The 13548-nt window shown below is 42.4% G+C and overlaps 1 protein-coding gene across 1 annotated transcript; it reads right to left on the reverse strand.

The window, feature by feature from the left end:
• Positions 1 to 8311: 8311 nt before the first annotated feature.
• LOC112235970 (histone deacetylase complex subunit SAP18) lies at positions 8312 to 13221 on the reverse strand. The gene is made up of 4 exons (XM_024404533.2): positions 13060 to 13221; positions 12684 to 12793; positions 11526 to 11648; positions 8312 to 8764 (listed from the first exon to the last, which is right to left on the reverse strand). Exons 1-4 carry the CDS (start codon positions 13129 to 13131, stop codon positions 8599 to 8601), a joined length of 471 nt encoding a protein of 156 aa, XP_024260301.1. The 5' UTR covers positions 13132 to 13221; the 3' UTR covers positions 8312 to 8598.
• Positions 13222 to 13548: the final 327 nt, after the last annotated feature.

Consider the following 13548-nt stretch of genomic DNA (forward strand, 5'->3'; position numbering starts at 1 on the left):
AGGCACATTTCCAATAGGCTAAACATCGAGGGTAGGCTATTATTTGAATGCTGGTGACGTGATGATTGGTGCTTGGCTGCCAATTATCAAATAAAATAATTTGACTCTTATCCATATTTCTCATTTATCAGCAAAGTCCAGAGAGCAGGTGCAAAACAACTGATTGTGCAGGTTTGCTATGTGACAAAACCATTGGTGGAGTAAGAATGGTGATGGAAATCCAGTTAACTATTCGGAACATGGGAACTTACCGCAAAAGTGATTTTTACGTGCACTACGTCATCACGCACAGGCTTTTATCCCCAACAAGTCAGTCTGATGGAAACACATATTGTTCAATGCAGATTTTAGAATATTCGCATGAAAATCTGTCGCTACTTGGATGGAAACCTAGCTACTATGACTAGCGTAAACAGGAGGGGATGTACATAGAATTAGGAATTGAATAGGATCTCTATGGGGCCGTGAGCTCATTGTAAATGGACAGTCAGCATTCCTGTATGTCTCCTAGCCACTGCCCTCTAACCATGGCCTCCATCTGAACCTGTGGTAAGCTCCACTCAGAAACAGAACTCTTCAAAACCAGTCCTGGAGAGATACAGGGTGTGCAGGCTTTTGTACAAGCCCAGCATTAGCGTACCAGATTGCTTGAGAAGCCACAGACACATTTCAGCTGAAGGTAAGCTCTCTGTTCATCATCCAGAACAAGCACATTACTGTCAGCGGTCTAATTAACATAATTGACACGCGAGGAAATGCAAATGGTTTGTACAATATTTGCACATTATTATTTTTTAATTCTTCAAGCTCTGTCAAGTTGGTTGGTTGTCAAGTTAATTTCTTTGACACATTTTTAGCAGTTTTACTTTAGTACCTTAATGCAAACAGGATGCATGTTTTGGAATATTTTTATTCTGTACAGGCTTCTTTCTTTTCACTCTGTCAATTAGGTTACTATTGTGGAGTAACTACAATGTTGTTGTTCCATCCTCATTTTCTCCTTTGACAAACATTAAACTCAGTAACTGTTTTAAAGTCACCATTTGCCTGTGAAATCCCTGAGCTGTTTCCATCCTCTCCGGCAACTGAGTTAGGAAGGACACCTGTATCTTTGAAGTGACTAATTAACAACTTCACAATGCTCAAAGGGATATCAGCTGTCAGCTTTTTTAAAACTTTTTTTTCTTACCAAGAAGTGCCCTTCGTTGCGAGGCATTGGAAAACCTCCCTGGTTTTTGTGGTTGAATCTGTGTTAGAAATTCACTGTTCAACTGCGTTAAGCCCATTTTTACTCCTGAACTTATTTAGGCTTGCCAAAACAAAGGGGTTGAATACTTATTTTTTAAACATGAAAACTTAGTTGAATACTTAGTTTTTAAACATGAAAAACATAATTCCACTTTGGCGTTATGGGGTACTGTGTGTAGGCCAGTTGTACTCGGGCTGTAACACACCAACATGTGGAAAAAGTAAAGGGGTGTGAATACTTTCTGAAGGCACTGTAGATGATCTAATGAGACAGAGGGGGAGAGAGGGGAGAGGGAGGGGGAGGGGGGGAGGGAGAGGGGAGGGAGAGAGGGAGAGAGGGAGAGAGAGGAGAGAGAGGGAGAGAGAGAGGGAGAGAGAGGGAGAGGGAGAGAGGGAGAGGGAGAGTGAGAGGGAGAGGGAGAGAGGGAGAGAGGGAGAGGGAGAGGGAGAGGGAGAGGGAGAGGGAGAGGGAGAGGGAGAGAGGGAGAGTGAGAGAGGGAGGGAGAGGGAGAGGGGAGAGGGGAGAGAGGGAGAGGGAGAGGGGAGAGGGAGAGTGAGAGAGAGGGAGAGTGAGAGAGGGAGAGGGAGAGGGAGAGAGAGAGGGAGAGGGAGAGAGAGGGAGAGAGGAGAGAGAGGGAGAGAGAGAGGGAGAGAGGGAGAGGGAGAGAGGGAGATGGAGATGAGGGGTTGCAGACTATATTTGAGCTAGGACATGAAGCTATAATGAATTACAACCAATATTAACTCTCAAATTTGACATAAAATGCGTAAAACCAAATACAAGGAGAGTGGGTATCTATTTGAATCAGTGTTGTTGTGTATGTTGTGGTTGTGCTGTCTTCATTGCTGAGGATTTGTATATAGAGGGTTGGTGTATAGAGGGTTTGTATATAGAGGGTTGGTATATAGAGGGTTTGTATATAGAGGGTTGGTATATAGAGGTTTTGTATATAGAGGGTTGGTATATAGAGGGTTGGTATATAGAGGGTTGGTATATAGAGGTTTTGTATATAGAGGGTTGGTATATAGAGGGTTGGTATATAGAGGGTTGGTATATAGAGGGTTGGTATATAAAGGTTTTGTATATAGAGGGTTTGTATATAGAGGGTTGGTATATAGAGGGTTGGTATATAGAGGGTTTGTATATAGAGGGTTGGTATATAGAGGGTTGGTATATAGAGGGTTGGTATATAGAGGGTTTGCAGAGGCATCAAACATGTAGCCCCGGGGCTTTTTACCTCCTGCCATCTGATAATGTGTTCCCAATACAAACCTCTTAGTGTGGAAAAAGCATTGAGGCTGGAGAATTAAAATTCCCATCAATGCAGTTAATGAATTCAAACGTGATGCTACGTAGTTAATGAGGCAGCTAATATTCTCTGAACATTCAGAAAGTATTCAGATCCCTTGACTTTTTCCACATTTTGTTACGTAACAGCCTTATTCTAAAATTAATTGAATTGTTTTTCCCCCTCATCAATCTACAAACAATACCCCATAATGACAAAGCAAAAATAGGTTTTGAGACATTTTTGCAAAAAAATAAAAAATAAAAGATGACATTTACATAAATATTCAGACCCGTTACTCAGTACTTTGTTGAAGCACCGTTGGCAGTGATTACAGCCTCAAGTCTTCTTGGGTATGATGCTACAAGCTTGGAACACCTGTATCTGGGGAGTTTCTCCCATTCTTCTCTGCAGATCCTCTCAAGCTCTGTCAGGTTGGATGGAGAGTGTTGCTGCACAGCTATTTTCAGGTCTCCAGAGATGTTTGATCAGGTTTAAGTCCAGGCTCTGGCTCGACATCTCAAGGACATTCAGAGACTTGTCCCGTAGCCACTCCTGCGTTGTCTTGGCTGTGTGCTTGGGGTCGTTGTCCTGTTGGAAGGTGAACCTTCGTTCCAATCTGAGGTCCTGAGCACTCTGGAGCAGGTTTTCATCAAGGATCTCTCCGTACTTTGCTCTGTAAGCTTTCCCTCGGTCCTGACTAGTCTCCCAGTCCCTGCCACTGAAAAACATCCCAACAGCATGATGCTGCTAACACCATACTTCACCGTAGGGATGGTGCCAGGTTTCCTCCAGACGTGACGCTTAGCATTCTGTCCAAAGAGTCCAATCTTGGTTTCATCAGACCAGATAATCTTGTTTCTCATGGTCTGAGAGTCTTCAGGTGCCTTTTGGCAAACTCCAAGTGGGCTGTCATTTACCTTTTACTGAGGAGTGGCTTCCGTCTGGACACTCTACCATCAAGGCCTAATTGGTGAAGTGCTGCAGAGATGGTTGTCCTTCTGGAATTTTCCCCCATCTCCACAGATGAAGTATTTTGTATTTGCAAAAAATTCTAAAAACCAATTTTCGATCTGTGATTATGGGGTATTGTGTGTAGATTTGTATTTAATCCATTTTTGAATAAGGCTGTAATGTAACAAAATGTGGAAAAAGTCAAGGGGTCTGAGTACTTTCCGAATGCACTGTAAATAGATAGAAACATAAATAGATAGGGTGAGAGAGAGAAGGGGGAGTAAGAGAGAGAGAGAGAGAGAGTGAGAGTGAGTGAGTGAGTGAGTGAGTGAGTGAGTGAGTGAGTGAGTGAGTGAGTGACAGAGAGAGAGAAAGAGAAAGAGACAGAGAGAGAGAGAGAGAGAGAGAGAGAGAGAGAGAGAGAGAGAGAGAGAGAGTGGGGGTGAGTGAGAGAGACAGAGAGAGAGAGAGAGGGGGGAGTGAGATAGATGATAGAGAGAGAGAGAGAGAGGGGGAGTGAGATAGATGATAGAGAGAGAGAGAGAGAGATGGGGGTGAGTCTCTTTCTTAATAGGTTTCCTTCAAACACACCTGCTGCCAGAAATGCCATTTAATGTCAGCCGTCCGTATCGGACACACACACTGGCCCCTCTCCCATGAGCCTCCAGTGTAAGTTCAAGGTCGTCTTGCCAGGCTGTGCCAAACCAATGTTAGGAAGGTGTTCTTAAAGCTGCAATATGTAACTTTTTGTGTTATAGATCTGTCATTGTCATTGAAAGCAAGTCTAAGAAGCGGTGTATCTGTTCTATGTGCACTATTTCTATGCTTCCCATTCTTAAGTTTTGTGTTTGTGCCTTTTACTTATGTTTTTATACACCAGCTTCAAATAGTTGAAAATACTATATTCATGGTTATGGTAAAGATATTTCACAGCGGTTTTGGTGTTACAATGATTATCTACACTATTCTGGCTTGTTTTGTCACACAAACTGAAATTAGGCTGACTATTCTAATTTTAGCAACAAGGAAATGCCGGAGCGATTTCTGCATAGTGCATCTTTAATATTTTGTATACTTAGTGTACCTCATAATAATGTTAAAAGACATGGTATTAGATTTTGCCCATTTTGATTTCAACAAGGGTTTTTGGTTGAAAACAATAATGGCCAAAGGCAAGCCAAACTCTGTCGATAACTCTGTAGAGTCGCCCAGCCCTACTGGACTGGTAGCACCACCGCACACAGGGAAATAACTATTCATCTCAATTAGCCCATTGGACAGTGTGCAGCTATGACTGGGTGGCTACTGGGCTGAGTACACCATCAGGTCAGAGATAGAAATTAAACACACACACACACATCTTGGCATGAGCATACTGATGCATATGTAATATGATGGATGTGGCTGAATCAAGAGTGCACTTGCCTGTTAATATCGTATCATCTGCAATTCTAATCTAATCTAGGATACTCACTGATATTAAAACCATTCATTTAATTGGCAAAGGGACTTGGGTGTGTGAGTGCTGCTTCATTTCTTCATTCATGTTCTACTCCTTTCTATCCATCCTGTCCATTGTCGCAGCTGTGTCTGTCTCACCAATGCAGTCCCGCAATCATTGGTGTGCTTGCTCCTTAATTGGCAATTTCTCCAAGTGCCACACACCCAGTTGGGGGCCAACTATAAATAAACCCAGCGATTGCTCTCGGAGAATAAACAGGTTTCCCGCTCTCACACACTCGTCTGACAGCAGCGTGTCGAATGAATGAACCGGGAGGGCGTGCAGGCAGAGAGAAAATGCCCTCTCCCTAAAACATGGGCTTGTCTTTACATCTCTTCCCATTTACTCTGAATGCCCACCGTGGCCTCTCTGCGTAGCTCAGGTGGAATAACTCAGCCCATATTTGCTCTGATGAAAAGTGGTTTGCTCCTCTGATTCAAATGTCCGTTGTCATTAAAGCAAATTGCCACTGAAGCGTCAGTCTGTTGTGTTATTCTCTGTGATGTCTCTTCTCATTTCAGAGACACAATACCCATTACGCTATTACAGTATATAGTTGGCTCAATAACCCCAGTGACTGGACCACTGATCTGACATGACAACCTATTCCGGGGTTGTTCCAGTATATCTGAGAATCAATAGATCAACAATGCTGTAAATTAGCCTAACCTAGAAGCATTATACTGCAACACTCCTGGTTGTGGGTGATTCGGTGGTCAGCATGTCACTGTTTTGTGTTTGTTCCCTGTAGAAAGAATTGGAGGAATGAAATGGGAAAGTCACATCAAAACCGCTTAGCCTCAGATGAATATCTTCTTCAGGAAATATGCATCAACTTACACTGCAAGGCATGTGTTGCCACATAGACAACGTTGACAACCACCACAAACAAATTGGGATGCCTTACGCAGATACGAGAGATGTAAGATAAGAAAAACCTTATTGTCCCTCAGGGAACACAGCTGTAAACACCCTATATGGCCATGTTTTGATGTCATACTTGATTCTTATTTAATATGTGCAAATATTCATCTCTAATAAAACCCTCAATGGTGTCATAACCTTTTCTCAGTCTGCTGCATCCAATGATAGCAGTGTGTAATGTGAATTAATGACTGACAACATTAGCAGTGAGGCATTATCAATCATCGCAGACCTTAGAACGCAGAGACAGGAGCAGGTTTGAAAACAAGTCTTCAAACTCACTGAGGATTATTATATTAGAAAGAAAGCCATTGTCACTTTTTTTACACAATCATTTTTTTAAGCTACATCAGAATTTAGTCAAGTGAAGAAAAAAAAATTCAAGACCTGGTCCCATGTCCACAAAGCAATTCAGAGTAGCAGTGCTGATCTAGGACCTGTCCAAATCGGAGGGCATGCTGTCCAGTCCTCTGGCAGTCTCTATGGGGGTGCCACAGGGTTCAATCCTCGGGCCGACTCTTTTCTCTGTATATATCAATGATGTTGCTCTTGCTGCGGGCGATTCCCTGATCCACCTCTACGCAGACGACACCATTCTATATACTTCCGGCCCGTCCTTGGACACTGTGCTATCTAACCTCCAAACGAGCTTCAATGCCATACAGCACTCCTTCCGTGGCCTCCAACTGCTCTTAAACGCTAGTAAAACCAAATGCATGCTTTTCAACCGTTCGCTGCCTGCACCCGCACGCCTGACCAGCATCACCACCCTGGATGGTTCCGACCTTGAATATGTGGACATCTACAGGTACCTAGGTGTCTGGCTAGACTGTAAACTCTCCTTCCAGACTCATATCAAACATCTCCAATCGAAAATCAAATCAAGAGTCGGCTTTCTATTCCGCAACAAAGCCTCCTTCACTCACGCCGCCAAACTTACCCGAGTAAAACTGACTATCCTACCGATCCTCGACTTCGGCGATGTCATCTACAAAATTGCTTCCAACACTCTACTCAGCAAACTGGATGCAGTTTATCACAGTGCCATCCGTTTTGTCACTAAAGCACCTTATACCACCCACCACTGCGACTTGTATGCTCTAGTCGGCTGGCCCTCGCTACATATTCGTCGCCAGACCCACTCCAGGTCATCTACAAGTCCATGCTAGGTAAAGCTCCGCCTTATCTCAGTTCACTGGTCATGATGGCAATATCCATCCGTAGCACGCGCTCCAGCAGGTGTATCTCACTGATCATCCCTAAAGCCAACACCTCATTTGGCCACCTTTCGTTCCAGTCCTCTGCTGCCTGTGACTGGAACGAATTGCAAAAAAAAAAAAAAAAAAAAAAAATCGCTGAAGTTGGGGACTTTTATCTCCCTCACCAACTTCAAACATCTGCTATCTGAGCAGCTAACCGATCGCTGCAGCTGTACATAGTCTATCGGTAAATAGCCCACCCATTTTTACCTACCTCATCCCCATACTGTTTTTATTTATTTTTCTGCTCTTTTGCACACCAATATCTCTACCTGTACATGACCATCTGATCATTTATCACTCCAGTGTTAATCTGCAAAATTGTAATTAATCGCCTACCTCCTCATGCCTATCTTGGCCAGGTCACAGTTGCAAATGAGAACTTGTTCTCAACTAGCCTACCTGGTTAAATAAAGGTGAAATAAATTTTTTAATTATGATCTAAAAAGGCCAAACGGATCCTAGATCAGCACTGAGACGCTTTGTAGCTATGGGCCCAGAACATTAAAATGACTATCATTATTGGTAGATTCGATCATAGATATAGAACAATTAGAATTACTGGCAACTGATATGTCTATAAGGTCTCTCCTAAGTGAAGTATAGTATAAGAGACATTCATCAATATAAAACATCCGATTCAATAACTGGATCCAAGCCAGATGAGCAGATGGCAGAGGGGTTCCCTGGCCTAGATGACAGTACAGGTTTGGTTCTGCAGGACCACAGGGATCCATCATATCTGTGATGCGCTCGCCAGCCCTGATGTTCCGTCCTCATTACGGCTGGATTCCAGAAATAAGGGGTCTAGTAATCACAATGCCAACAGCTTTATTACGTCACTCTTCACAAGGAGGGGGGGGACAAAAACAACAGTATTACGGATGACAAAAAAAAGAAACATTCCAAGAGAAGCCTTTAGAAACAGATGAGCTGAGATGAAAGGAAACAAGGCCCCAGATGGCTTCCTCTGTTCTAGTGGGAAGGGGTCTAGACTGGGTTAACAGTATTTGTGTATTAATGCTGCCCCCTATAGGAACCATTATGACATTGCAACAACCCCAACTACACCAGACAAGGCATTACACAAACAATCTTTCTGCTGGTATTGTTATAAAAAGGAATGACAGAAATTGTTTTAAGATGAAAGACGGCAACTTTATTTCACATTATCCAAGATGGGAGACAAGAGGGTAATTTTTTTACATGCATGTCTGATAAATATGATCTACCAGAAGATAAAAAGGCCCCAAAAAAAGCATGTATGTGAGGGACAGTGAAATCTGAAGGATGGCCCTATTGAAAGTCACGGTAGTCTCCTGAGAGATGGTAAGAGTCAGTCAGTGTGATCAGAAAGGCTTTATGCATGTTTACAGGTGGGTTTGGGTTGTGATATGATGGTGATGTTCAGGTGTGGTTGCGTTCAGAAGGGCCTCCCCATGCCCATGCGTGGGTTAAGTGGGGGGGCTCTGTTGGGTGGTGTGATGGCTATGTCCAGGTAGTCTCCTATCTGGAAGCGCTGTGACTGTAGCGTCATGGAGTCATTTTCCCCCTTCCTGCCTGACACAGTGTTGCCGATGTCTTTCACTCTGTAACCATAGAGACCGTGGGTGAGACAACAGTACTTTCATAATGACATCATCCAATCAAACAACTGAGGCCATGTTTAAATACTTCTAAAAAGGCAAACAGCCGATTTACCTAATCCACTGACCACCAAGCTCTTGATTTAAGGTAGTCAGCAATACACAAAGAAAACAGCAATGTCTGGCCGACTTCCACAAACAACTACAGAGCATTCGGAAAGTATTCAGACGCCTTGACATTCTCCACATTTTGTTGTGTTACAGCCTTATTCTAAAATGTATTAAATTAATTGTTTTCCTCATCAATCTACACACAAAACCCCATAATGACAAAGCGAAAACAAGTTTAAAAAAAATATTTTTTCTATTTTTTTTATTTTTTAAATACCTTATTTACATAAGTATTCAGATCATTTGCTATGAGCCTTGAAATTGAGCTCAGGTGCATCCTGTTCCTATTGATCATCCTTGAGATTCTACAACTTGATTGGAGTCCACCTGTGGTAAAATCAATTGATTGGACATGATTTGGAATGGCACACATGTCTATATAAAAATGTCCCACAGTTGACAGTGCATGTCAGAGCAAAAACCAAACCAGGTTGAAAGGAATTGTCCGTAGAGCTCCGATACAGGATTGTGTCGATGCACAGCTCTGGGGAAGGGTATCAAACATTTGAACTCTTTGGCCTGAATGCCAAGACTCACATCTGGAGGAAACCTGGCAGCATCCCTACGGTGAAGTATGGTGGCATCATGTGGGGATGTTTTTCAGCAGCAGGGACTGGGAGACTTGTCAGGATTAAGGGAAAGATGAACAGAGTACATAGAAAAAGTACATAGAGATCCTTGATGAAAACCTGCTCCAAAGCACACAGGACCTCAGACTGGGGCGAAGGTTCACCTTCCAAAAGGACAACGACCCTAAGCACACAGCCTAGACAATGCAGGAGTGACTGCATTGGAGTCTATGAATGTACTTGAGTGGCCCAGCCAGATTCCGGACTTGAACTTGATCGAACATCTCTGGAGAGACCTGAGAATAGCTGTGCAGTGACGCTCCCCATCCAACCTGACAGAGCTTAAGAGGATCTGCAGAGAAGAATGGGAGAAACCCACCAAATACAGGTGTGCCAAGCTTGTAGCATCATACCCAAGAAGACTTGATGCTGTAGTCGCTGCCATAGGTGCTTCAACCTAGTACTGAGTAAAGGTCTGAATACTTCTGTAAAGTATATATACACATTTAATTTTTTTTTTTTTTTTTTACAAATAAAACCTGATTTTCTATATCATTATGGGATGTTGAATCCATTTTAGAATAAGTCAGTAATGCAGCAGCATGAAGTGCACCTACGCAGATATTTTTTGCCAGTGCAACATCTTGCACTGCACTCATCTGAAAAACCTGCGGTTGATCCTGCTGCTCGTGAAAACATCATGTCGCTGAGTCTCACTTTAATTAAGTCAGGTGTGTTACAGGGTTTCCATTAGCCAGCTAATGGCAGCTTTTAGCTAGAAAAAAAAATGAAGCCAATAAATAAATGTTGCCAGCCAAAATGTTTTAAATCCAGTTGCAAAATATTACTTTTTAATCATTGATGTTAAAACCAGTGGATGGAAATACATTTGACTGAGATGCCTATCAGTCTATAGGTTCATTTGAATAATTTAGTGCAATTCAAGTTGTCCTGTGTGTATTTGTTATTCATTGTGTATCTTATTTATCCAATACAACTATCACACATGCATACACAGCCTATTTTAAGCGGGATTTCTCCTGCAGCTCAACTGGTTACTGCTGGAGTAAAACATGTGATTTATCAGCCCATTCAATGCACAACAATTTCTAAATGCAATTGCATGTTAAAAGTTTTGGTACACGATTAAAGAGAGCTACCATTTGTATTTCTCAACTGGTAATTGAAGTGCGCCTCCCATTCACTATGAAAGTGCAGGCCAACAAGCTATCAGCGCGACATCCACCACTTTACAATGTGAGCTGGAGGCAGTATGCATTTTGTTTTTTTAAATACTTAATTGTTTGAAACCTGAATATTTTATTTAATATTATGAGACATGTCTTATCTTGCTTCAAAATAGCCTATAGGCAAAATCCGACCATGGAAACAACGGAAATTATTTTATAAAGGCTTCATAGGCAGCGCGTGAGTATCAAGTTTGGGGAAGCTTACAATTTATCCTACCATTTCTAACCTTCTGCCTGCTAGTTATATTTTCAGATACTCATTTTCATGGACCAGTTTCCTTTCAATAACGGTTTTGTTTCTCAAAATCATTGTGAAGTGGTTAATCATAAAAATCTAAATTAAAATGTCATTGAATTTAAAAGTCTACTAACACGAGATCACCAGACTCTGCCATATAGACACATTTTCAAATCTTCCCGGTCATGTTGTCCGGCACCACATTTTCCTAACAGAAACCCTGGTGTGTTACTACTGGACTGGAACAAAACCGTGCACACCCTGTGTCCAAGATTATAGAGCATAGCGTGACTTCAATCTACAAGAGCCCGGGTGCTCTGATGCAAAACTTCGCTCTCACAGTATCTGCAGATGTGAATGGGTTCACGTCACGCTGACACAGCTTGATAGCCATGGGACCAAAACAGCAGAGAAGTTGAGACTTGCGCTTCAACGCTCTTAGTTGTTGCCAAAACTGACCCACTACTGTTTACTTTGTGCCTCTGTCATATCGCTGACTCTACCTTTAAGCTAGGGCCGGAGAGTAGTATACTAACCTGTAGCCATTTCTTTTGGGCTCAGGATAAACGATGGCGAAACCAAAGTGTGTTCCTTTCTTCCGAGCTTCAGGGTACACCTCCTTCACTAGGCTGGTCAGCTCCTTTAGCGAGGCATCCATCCTTCAGGAGAAGGACACAACATAATTTATCACCACAATAATCAAAACTATGTAGCCATGGTACCCTGTATAATACACACAACACTACCACCAGTGCTCAACTTGGGCAGAGCAGAATGGCAGTACCACATTTTTTACTCCTTGAGTTCATGCACCTCTTATAGAATATTAGCTCAAAGGTATTGTGGCACTCCTGCACCTAAATATAAGCACCCAAAATGAGTACCGGTGTTGTGCCGAAAATCTCCCCCTGCCAGAACACCCCCTTTGTGTTCTTCATTTCTGTGACTTGTTTGCTAGTTGAGATTTCTGCTCTTCACTCAGATCTTAGTAGCAGAAAGCATTTCTCTGCAGTTTTGCTATTTGTTTAAAGTGTATGTGGCGGTTCAAGCTTGTATGGCGCCCTGGGAGAACCCCCCTCTCAGCGCGCGCCCCCAGGCCCCGTTCCACCCCCGGCGGCTGCCCATGTCACCCGCACCGAAATCCGCTAATGATTTTGTATTAGTCTATAAATAAATCTCTTTGCAAAATTCGTCATCTCTCCCATGTCTTACTCAACTAGTATATTTTAAAGTGTAAGGACAATAATTCAGCCATAGTTGTTCTGAAATGTTTATTGCTTGCCAACATTTTACTCCCTCTGTTTAACATAACACACATACATTAATTAATAATTTTGGTTGCCTACGTGAAGTTTGTTCTACAGAAAGTATTTGACTCTAGCCAAAATTAATGAAATTAGAAGGGAGGGTGAATTCTGGCAAAGGGAAGATTTTCAGCACAACCCCGGCACCTATTTCTGTCCAATTCGAGCACTGGCTATCACATTTTTAAAAATCTTTATTTATCTAGGTACGTCAGTAAAGAACAAATTCTAATTTACAATGACGGCCTAGGAACAGTGGGTTAACTGCCTTGTTCAGGGGCAAACTACAGATTATTTCCTTGTCTCCTTGGGGATTCGATCTGGCAATCTTTGGGTTACTGGCCCAACGCCCTAAACCCTAGGTGCAGCCAACCATTTATATATTCTTACCATGTGTAGATTTGCAGCTCACTTGAAGGGACTTGTCCTCGTGCGAATTCGTCCCCTCTGTGATGCCTGCCACCGTTGGTCGTAAATACCCGCAGCAGAAGAGGACAAGTCTATAAACACACAAACAGTTAGTTAACTGGTTAGACAGGCACGTGGCTAGTCTACTAGAAAATGTGGTAGCAGGAAAAAAATATTAAATGCCCGAATAGCCACTTACAGAACTACAACCAATTAGTTGAGTTAAGTGTGAGTCACTTGCACAGTTCAAGCAGTGTAGCTGCGTTTGCTAGCACAGCAGGCTCGTTAATGCTAGCTAACGTTACGTTAACGAATTGCTGTCTCACAAACCAAGCGAAGATAAAACGCTTATAGCTACCTTTTCTCGGTCGATAGGCTTTTCGGGGATTTTTCGAATCTCTTCTTGTGTGATTCTTGATTCAAGAGCCATTTTAGGGAGTAAAGAAGTTAATTAATTGACGTTGATGCTCACACCAGAAGATTTGCAAACACTATGCCAAATAGTTGTTTCCGCTTCCGCTTTTCCATCATGATGACGTAGGAAAGGTGCGCAAAAACTTTCTAAAAATTTAACGATTGCCGTATAAAAAAACCATATACGAATAGATTCCAGTTAGCTTTTTATAAACATATAATTAAAGATAGTTCTCAAGTGAATTATTGTATTTCTAGTTTCCTCCCAGCAGGTGGCGGTAGACAATAATATTATTTAACTAGGCAAGTCAGTTAAGAACAAATTATTATTTACAATGACGGCCTACCCTGGCCAAACCCTATCCCCGGACGACGCTGGGCCAAATGTGCGCCGCCCTATAGAACTTCTAATCACGGCCAGTTGTGATACAGC

The sequence above is a fragment of the Oncorhynchus tshawytscha genome, linkage group LG14 (assembly GCF_018296145.1).
Source record: "Oncorhynchus tshawytscha isolate Ot180627B linkage group LG14, Otsh_v2.0, whole genome shotgun sequence".
NCBI lineage: Eukaryota > Metazoa > Chordata > Actinopteri > Salmoniformes > Salmonidae > Oncorhynchus > Oncorhynchus tshawytscha.

Bases quoted from the DNA above. Each gene is read 5' to 3' on its own strand.
- LOC112235970 (XM_024404533.2), bottom strand. From the start codon at position 13,131: ATGGCTCTTGAATCAAGAATCACACAAGAAGAGATTCGAAAAATCCCC. The intron at 11,649-12,683 runs GTAAGAATATAT...CTTCTCCTGAAG, and splicing joins GAGCTGCAAATCTACACATG to GATGGATGCCTCGCTAAAGG. The intron at 8,765-11,525 runs GTTAGTATACTA...CTATGGTTACAG, and splicing joins CCCAAAAGAAATGGCTACAG to AGTGAAAGACATCGGCAACA.